Source organism: Pongo abelii, chromosome 1 (assembly GCF_028885655.2).
Source record: "Pongo abelii isolate AG06213 chromosome 1, NHGRI_mPonAbe1-v2.0_pri, whole genome shotgun sequence".
Taxonomy (NCBI): Eukaryota; Metazoa; Chordata; class Mammalia; order Primates; family Hominidae; genus Pongo; species Pongo abelii.
In genome coordinates, this window is record NC_071985.2 from 202,342,034 (window position 1) to 202,351,671 (window position 9,638).

Here is a 9,638-nt window from a genome sequence, read left to right on the forward strand (position 1 = left end):
ACATTTCTTCTTCCATGCTTCACTTCATTTGAATACATATTAAATACCCACCTCTCCCACCATCACCACAATGCTGCTCACATGGAATTTTCATATTCTAACCTCCTTTTGCGGTTTCACCTCTAGGTTCTCTCTCACATTCCCTCTTCATTATCCAAACTCCTATATCTTTCTAGTAACCACCTCTATGTTACATCCATAAACTGTCCCTGGTCCCCTCTCGCTATTACCTCTTGGACATAACTACTTGTTCTTTGTGCTGTAATCCCATTTCATACATCTAACCTTTGTTAGCATTTATTACATCTTAAAATCAGACAAAGTGAGGTACCTCCACTAAGTTATTTTCTCCTAGAGATTAGGGAGTGAATCTTAGTCATTTCTGTGAACCCATGACACTGTTGTCAGTGCTTGGGCTTTTCTAACCAATTAGTTTATATTACATGAATGAATTCCTGGCTGAAGAATGGCAGTCCAATTTTACCCTGCATAGCAGCTCAGCTATTGGTAATGCCTGCCTGTGTTGGAGATGATTCAGAGCTGTGTCTGGATTAGTGGGAAGTGCAATGATTGCTAGGTGCAGGGTGTAACAAAATGTGAACTAGGTATTTTCCACCCCATGCTGAATTAATCGGCTAAGGCTTTATGAAATATGAATCTAAACTGGCTCAGGCATTATGTGCTGAATGAGAAACAGAAGGGAGAGAATTCTTCTGTCAGATGCTATTGTATTTGGCATGTCTGTGGTAACTTGTGCTTGGGGGAGAATCAGAGGTTGAATAGGGATGTCCACGTGTTGAATCTGATGGGCTGCAAATGAGGCCTGGTAGAGAACGATAAGATCCTCTGACAGCAAATCCTGTGTTTGGCTCTCATTGGGCAGTGTCTTGACCCTTTTTAGCTTAATCCTATGCTCCCCTTTAGAGTTTCTCTTCTAATCCTACTGAAACAAGCACCATCCTATAAATAGGAAGCCTTTCTTGGGCTAGCCAGGGCTTTCAGCATATTCCAGGGTTTTCCCCTATTTGGGCCCTAATGCTGCCACACAGAAGCTGCACTGTGGTCTGTCCCATACCTTTCTAGTAATGAATAATACTGAACATATTTAAATTCCAGAGTCTACTTTTTCTTTTCCTGACAAGTTAAATGCCAAGAAAAATGGACAAGTATTCAAGTATTTTCTGGAGGAAAAAGAAAGGGTCCAGGTGAAAGTGTCACATTGATAATTTGAGTGCAAGTGGTTTAGAGAGCTGCCTAGAAGAGAGAGAAATCTAAAGAATTTTAAGTTGTCAAGTTGCTAGAGAAGACTTTAAGAAACAGACTAAGGTGTCTCATATTCTGATACAGTAAGAACTATCCTAAGTATTTTTACATAATTTTCAGCAGAAAGAATGTATCTTTCTTTTGTAATTAAATTTTTTTGTTTGTTTTTGAGAAGTAGTCTCGCTCTGTCGCCCAGGCTGGAGTGCAGTGGTGCAATCTCTGCTCACTACAAGCTCCGCCTCCTGGGTTTACGCCATTCTCCTGCCTCAGATCCCAAGTAGCTGAGACTACAGGTGGCCGCTACCACACCTGACTAGTTTTTTGTATTTTTAGTAGAGACAGAGTTTCACCATGTTAGCCAGAATGATCTCAGTCTCCTGACCTCATGATCCACCCGCCTCGGCCTCCCGAAGTGCTGGGATTACAGTAATGAACCACCGCACCCAGCTGTAATTAAATTTTTAAATTATATTTACATACTTTTTTTTTCTGATGAGCAGTTTGTTTCTGGCATTGGCCCTTTATGAATTGCAATGTCGTTTTTTTCCTCTTTCCCTCTCCACTGTTCCTTTAAGCTTTACATGTGGTCAGTGGTGCACACCTTTAATCCCAACACTCTGAGAGGCTGAGGTAGAAGGATGGCTTGAACCCAAGAGTTCAAGACCAGCCTGGGCAAGATGGCAGGACCCTGTCTCTATTAAAAAATCTTTAAAAAAATTAGCCAGGCATAGTAGTGCAAACCTGTAGTCCCAGCTACTTGGTAGGCTGAGGCAGAAGGATCCCTTGAGCCCAGGAGTTTGAGGATATAGTGAGCTGCAATCATGCCACTGTTGTCCAGCCTGGGCAACAGAGCAAGACCCCATCTCTTAAAAAAAAAAAATTCACATGTGTAAGTATGGTATGAGGAAAGCCTACCCCTCTCTACCTGCTGGGGGTTGGCAAGATTTGACAGGCCACCTCACCAATTGGCCCCAAGTCAACAAGCAGCTCTGTTACATAAGGCTCCTGTTTCCTGCCAAATGTTGCCATGCCAAAGTAAGGAGAGGGCAAGGAACCCCTCTAAATTTAGCATCTAATTGGCAGCCATCAAGAGTGAGACCTTGAAGTGTAAACCCTTGGAGATCTGGGATTCTGTCTGTTATGTGCCTGGGAAGTGTATCTTCAGAAAACTGCTTTTCAGCTTGGCCTGGATTTGGCAAATTTCTCCTTTCTACTGACTAATAACTTACAGATCACCTCCTCATATTCAAACTTGAAACTAAATAGTCCTATAGACTACAGGCCAGTCTCTCGGCCAAGAGTGATTTATTCAGCCCATTGACTTCATGAGATTCTGTTTTGATGATGAGTGTACTCATAATAACAATAGCTATAATTAATTCTGTGTGCCAGGCACTTTGCATATATTACCTCATTATTTTTCTCAACAAAGTTATGAGATCAATATTTTCTCCATCATTGTAACTAAGAAGCTTAGAGAAGTTAAATGATTTGCAATTATTTAACTTCTCTGAGCTCAGCTTACTTAGCTAGTAAATAGCTGCACTGAGACTTGAACCCCAGTCTTTCTGACTCCAGAGCTCATACTCTTTCACTATGCCATACTGCCCTTCACTGAATTAATGAGGACCAGCTTTTTGTGCATGACAGGAAAGAAGACAGTAGGAAGGGCATGAGTATCAGAGCCAAGGAGTCTAGACAGATGGAGTTCCTGCTTCTCTTCCATCTTGTTCAGAACTTAGTTTCTATGGAGCCTAGCTGATGACAGCTAAATAGTATAATTAAGAAGCTCTTGTTTATTTGCATTTTTGACCAAAAGTGTAAGTTGGATTAGAACTAGGCATTTTATAATCCAGTACTGGTGAATGTACCATTTTTATGATCAAGTACTGGTGAGTTGTTGATTGCACAAAACAAAATACATAAATAATTTTAAATACCTGCTTCAAAACTACCAGCCCTTTATATTTACCAACAGATGAATGTTACATCGTCAGATTAAGATAATAGCTCTATACTTTACCCTTTAATGACTTAAGCAAGGTTGAGGGTCAAAGGAACTTTTTTTTTTTTTTAGCCAGTATATTTATGGAGGGTAAGTGAAAGTAAAATACGAGAGTATATTAAGAGCTCCAGAGTCTTGGGCTCAGCTCTGTAGTTTCTGTGGCTGCTGAAGAGGTGGTCAGGAACATAGGAACCCCCTGCTGGGCTCCTGGTCACTTCTGTCTGCTGCATGGCAGGAAACCTTCAGCACAGGACATGAAGGCAAGCTCGAATAAGAAAAACAATTTCTTCTTCCTAAGCCATATCATATCAGTTATACAGAAGTACTACTTTGGGAAACAGACTTCAGGAGAGCCTAGATGAACTCATAAAATCTCAGCAGTTCACTCAACTTGCCCTTCAAGTTTTACTTCAGTTTGATAAGGCTATAAAGTCATCATTGGCTCAGAGGATTAGGAACAGAGTTGATTTCAGCGGCTCTCTAAATACATACAGATTCTGCCATATGCCATGCGTGGTGGGTCATGCCCGTCATCCCAGCACTTTGGGAGGTGAAGGCAGGAGGATCGCTTGAGGCGAGGAGTTCAAGACCAGCCTCAACAACATAGGAAGACACTGTCTCTACAAAAAAACAAACAAAAAAACACATTAATTTAGAAAAACAAAAAGATTCTGTGATAATATGTAGACTTTTGTATTCAATGATATTGAATTCTAAAAGGTGATAGAACTTATTAAAGTGGATGAAGTGAAAATTATGGCCTGTGATAGTAAAAATACTGGCTCTTTTTTTTTTTTTTTTTTTTTTTTTGAGATGGAGTCTCGCTCTGTCGCCTGGGCTGGAGTGCAGTGGTGTGATCTCAGTTCATTGCAAGCTCTGCTTCCCAGGTCCACGCCATTCTCCTGTCTCAGCCTACCGAGTAGCTGGGACTACAGGCGTCCGCCACCACACCCAGCTAATTTTTTGTATTTTTAGTAGAGACGGGGTTTCACCGTGTTAGCCAGGATGGTCTCAATCTCCTGACCTCGTGAGCCACTGCACCCGGCCTACTGGCTCTAATACTACAGAATGAATAAGAAAAAAATCACATTTTTATGACATCTTCTGTTATTATTCATCACTTTTGAAGAGAAATATAGAAGTTTTTATTCTAGCATTGCAGAAAGTACATTGTGTTATTTCGGTATTTCAGCAGTATTTCAGTAGTATTCAGAGTATTTCAGTAGAAAGAAGCTTAAAACTCTATAGCCTCTTACATTACCTTTATTATACAGCATGAAAAAAACATAATTTTTTTTTTTCTTGAGACAGGATCTCACTCTGTCACCCAGGCTGGAGTGCAGTGGTGCCATCTCAGCTCACTGCAGCCTCTACGTGCTGGACTCAATCAGTCCTCCCACCTTGGCCTCCCAAGTAGCTGGGACCACAGGCATGCACCACCACACCTGGCTAATTTTTTTGTAGAGATGGGGTTTTACCATGTTGTCCAAGCTGGTCTCAAGCTCCTGAGCTCAAGCAGTCTACCAGCCTTGGCCCCCCAAAGTGCTAGGATTACAGATGTGAGCCACCATGCCCAGCCTTATAATTTTTTTAATGACAAATAAAAATTTTGTCTTCCTAAGAACATTCTCTAATAAGCTCTTTTTTTTTAAGAGTTCTAATTTTAGTTATGCCGTTGATGAACTGTATTGCCTTGGAAACGTCACTGTGCCCCAGTTTTCTTATCTCTAAAATAAGGAGTTTAGAGAAGCTGATTTCTTTTTTCTCCTTTTTTTTTTTTTTTCCTCCTTTTTTTTTTTTTGGAGATGGAGTCTCACTCTGTCACCCATGCTAGAGGGCAGTGCCACGGTCTCAGCTCACTGCAACCTCCACCTCCCAGGTTCAGGCAATTCTCCTGCCTCAGCCTCCTGAGTAGTTGGAATTACAGGCACACGCTACCACGCCTGGCTAATTTTTTGTATTTTTAGTAGAGACTGGGTTTCACCTTGTTGGCCAGGCTGGTCTCAAACTCCAGACCTCAGACGATCCACCCACCTCGGCCTCCCAAAGTGTTGGGAGTACAGGCATGAGCCACCACACCCAGCCTAGACAAGCTGATTTCTCTTGGCCCCTTCCCATTCTAGAATTCAGTATTCCTTCTGCCTGTTAATTCAATGGAAAATTTGGCTCAAGTGAGTATTAGGTTAGCAAATACTATAAATATTTTATATACCAGACACTTCCTGTCCCTTCTCAGGGCTCTGTTTGAATACAGTACTAAAAAGTTCACCTGGATCTGCAGCCTAGGCTCCCACCCTGCCATGAGTTGGGTTACCTTTTAGACTTCCTGGATGAGTATGAAGTTAACTGTAGCCTAATTATACTAGACACTCTGAAAAAGGTTTTTGTGTGATGTCTGCAGGAAAAGCTTTCTTTTCTTCCCTGTGGTGTTTCCCATTTCAGAAGCTTGTATTCAGACATGTCAGTCATGCTTATATTTTTAGTTATTCTTATTTCTCCACCCTGTTGCTCAAGAGGTGAGTCCATGTCTTATTCAAAGACTGTATTCCTAGTTTCTAAAAGCCAGAACATGGTTCAGTAAATGTAAGGTAAGTAAATAATTGTTGCTTCCATTTCCTTTAAAAAGCCATGCCTCTGCCCTACCCCCAACTCTAGGAGGCCTTACCCTTGCTTTTCATGATACCTTACAGGTTTGTGTATGTGTGGGATACCACAAGCAGGAGAATATTGTATAAGCTGCCCGGCCATGCTGGCTCCATCAATGAAGTTGCTTTCCACCCTGACGAGCCCATCAGTAAGTCTGTCCCAAAGAGGGGGAAAGGGAAACTGGAAATCTCCCCGTAGGGATCCTGGGAATACAGAGTCAAAAGTGGGTATCTGTTTTATGCGAATTTCCATGCAAACAGCCTTTGGGTGTTTTTTGTTGTTGTTGTTGTTGGTTTTTGTTGTTGTTGTTGGGTTTTGTTTTGTTTTGTTTTTGAGACAGTGTCTCGCTGTTTTGCCCAGGTTGGAGCAATGGTGCAGTCTCGGCTTACTGCAACCTCTGCCTCCTGGGTTCAAGCAATTCTCATGCCTCAGCCTCCCAAGTAGCTGGGATTACAGGCACCCACCACCATGCCCAGCTAATTTTTTTTTTTTTTTTTTTTTTTTTTTTTAGTAGAGACAGGGTTTCACCACGTTGGTCAGGCTGGTCACGAACTCCTGACCTCCAGTAATCCACCCACCTCAGGCTCCCAAAGTGCTGGGATTATAGGCATGAGCCACTGTGCCCAGCTGCAAACAGTCTTTATGTGGGTATCAATGACAGTCTCACCATTGCTCATAAGTGGTGAGAGTAAGAGCAATGCTCCATTTTCTTCTTGATCTCAAAGGGAAGTTGGTAAGTCTAATTTTTTTTTTAATTTACTTCCATCAAGTCTGTTTCAATGATGTATTTGATTAAAAGAATACTTTTTTTTTTTTTTTTTTTTTTGAGACAGAGTCTCGCTCTTGTCACCCAGGCTGGAGTGCAGTGGCACGATCTCGGCTCACTGCAACCTCCGCCTTCCCAGGTTCAAGCGATTCTCCTGCCTCAGCCTCCCAAGTAGCTGGGACTACAGGCACCCACCACCACACCTGCCTAATTTTTGTATTTTTAGTAGAAACGAGGTTTCACCATGTTGGCCAGTCTCAAACTCCTGACCTCTGGTAATCCACCCGCCTCAGCCTCCTAAAGTGCTGGGATTACAGGTGTGAGCCACTGCGCCCGGCCAAGAATGATACTTCTTAAATTTAGATATAAATTTCAGCTTAAAATTTTTCGGCTGGCTAAACCAAATAATTTAAGCCTTGAATTAAAGGAGAAACTGTAACTTTCTCCAGGGCTAAGTATAACAAGCAGAAGCACATTTACAAAATGACTGGCACAGCCATAGATTCCTCTCTTCTAGAATGACTGGGAAAGTCTTTTTCTTGGGGTTTGACTGACAAGGGATGTCAGTATTTAGTGTCTGATAATGTATTTCCCATAGTACAGTCATCCCCATGATATTAGAGGACTTGGATTGAAAAGCCAGGCTACAATTTCCTGTGGATGGTGTTTAGGAGGGGAATTTAAGCTAAGTCCAATTGTTCTTTTATACCAAAATTGGCTTTTGACACAAGAGCCCTTGAGCACCAAGTCTCCTTGAGCCTTCATTATTTCTAGTTATCTTATCTGTTCTTTTTACCTCAGTTATCTCAGCATCGAGTGACAAGAGACTGTATATGGGAGAGATTCAGTGAAGATATGGACTGGAAGACTCCAAGGCCGCTTGTCTTTGAGACCTCAGACTGCATAAGTGACGCCAAATGTTGGATGTCCAGGCTAGCACCCTCCCTTCAGATGACCATTGCTAGCAAGAAACAGGAGGCGGTGGCCATATTCCAAAAACCACTTCTGTCCCATTTCACCAGGATGACTAAGGCAAGCTCCCCATGGCCTCTAAAAACCACCTGCCAGATTTCAGGGACTGTTTTATTTTTTTCTTTTTCTTTTTTCCTGTTTTCTAATGCAGGCCCAATGTGACAAATTTGTTGGTTGGGATTTTTTTTTTTTTTTTGGTAACTGGCTTGTATGATATTTTCTTTCTGTATTTCTGTAAATCATTTTGTATTAAAAGCCAAATAGATGCCTTTTTACAAGAGCCATGTGAATTGGATTTATTGCTGTCTTTTTTTTTGAGGCTTGATTGCTATAAATCAGTATAGAGCATGATGTGGCCACAGAATACAATTCATTTAAACTTCCAAGAAGCTGCTCGCTTGTTTTTTTTTCCCCCTTTTCTGTGTTTTTAGGTTTACTTACTTCCATGAAAATGACAGAGAATAATTATTTATCAGTAACAATACTTTTTTCCTACTAGAAGCATAGCAGCCAAGAGGTGATAAATAAGTTCTAAAAGAACCTGGTTTTGTCAGATGCGGTGGCTCATGCCTGTAATCCCAGCACTTTGGGAGGCCGAGGCGGGCAGATCACCTGAGGCCGGGAGTTCAAGACCAGCCTGGCCAACATGATGAAACCCCGTCTCTACTAAAAATACAAAAATTAGCTGGGCGTGGTGATGCGCATCTGTAATCCCAGCTACTCGGGAGGCTGAGGCAAGAGAATCGCTTGAACCTGGGAGGCGGAGGTTGCAGTGAGCCGAGATTGCGCCACTGTACTCCAGTGTGGGCGACACAGCAAGACTGTCTCAAAAAAAAAGAACCTGGTTTTGTGTACTTGCACTTGATCTTTAATGAACAGAGCCTATGTTTACTCTGCCTCCTGCCAAAAGAACTTTTCTGAGCAGCATTCTCTATACTCAGGCTCTTGAAAGTGGGCAGATTTGGGGCAGTCTCAGCTGGCAGAAATGACATTGCCCAGAATGCTGCATCAAACTCAACTCAAATGGAATGTGAGAATGTTTGGATGCAACTTAACCGTGACATTATCTGAGACATCTTTATGATTCTGTTTACTTGTCTGGCTTTGCATAAACAGGGACATTAAGAAATGCTATTACTTTCCTTCTACCACTAAGACAGGTTACTGTCTCCCTGGATTACTGGGTGACTACACCCAGCACACAGAGAGACACTAGTGAATCTCATCTGGCACTGGGGAGTAGAGTGTGTTTTTTCTGAATCTCTTATCTCAGAACAAAGAGATCTTCACAGTTCTAACCTGTTCTGAGCATGTTTGGTTGTATACTTTTGGCTCACAAACCTAAATCATCTATTTATCTTAAGTTAGAGAGAGGATATCTACCCTGGGTTTGGGGCATCATCATTCAACGAACACATCAACCCCTATTATGTTGCAGGCATGACCATTGTTGCTGAAGACAGAGATAAATAAGGTACTGTCCTTGCCATCTTGAGAAGTGCACACACCAGTAGAAAAAACCATCTTAAATTCATTATTTTTTTAAGTGAGCACATGCCAAAGATTTATACAACTCATCAATGAAGGAACCAGCAGGATGGTAAAGCTTTCAAACCAATTACTTTTAATACAGTGAATAACATTTGAATAAAGTGCACTGGAAACAGAGGAGTAAACAATTTATTTTTCCTTGGAGCATTTAGGAAGTTTCACAGATTATGTGATTATGCTTAGATTGGGACTTGGAGGATGAGTAGGGCTTGCCAGGTGGACAAAGAACATGTGCCTTTAAGGAAACAGCAGGCACAAGCTTGAAAGTGTGGCACATTTTATAAACCAAAAGAACTTGAGGATGATTAGAGTTGGGGAGCAGCAAACTGTAAAGTTACAGAATTAAAAGCCAAATCCGAGAAAGCTTGTACTTCATGTACGTGACCCATAGGTTGAGGTTTCCCAAAGTGAATTTTACAGAACACTGTTTTTCAG

At 41.7% G+C, this 9,638-nt stretch overlaps 1 protein-coding gene across 1 annotated transcript in view; it reads left to right on the top strand.

Moving 5' to 3' along the window:
* SNRNP40 (small nuclear ribonucleoprotein U5 subunit 40) overlaps positions 1–8,038 on the top strand; it is a 38,173-nt gene extending 30,135 nt beyond the window's left edge. The window contains 2 exon segments of the mRNA NM_001131243.1: positions 5,959–6,062; positions 7,482–8,038. Coding sequence (NP_001124715.1) covers positions 5,959–6,062; positions 7,482–7,531 — 154 coding nt within the window. The 3' untranslated portion in view covers positions 7,532–8,038.
* Positions 8,039–9,638: the final 1,600 nt, after the last annotated feature.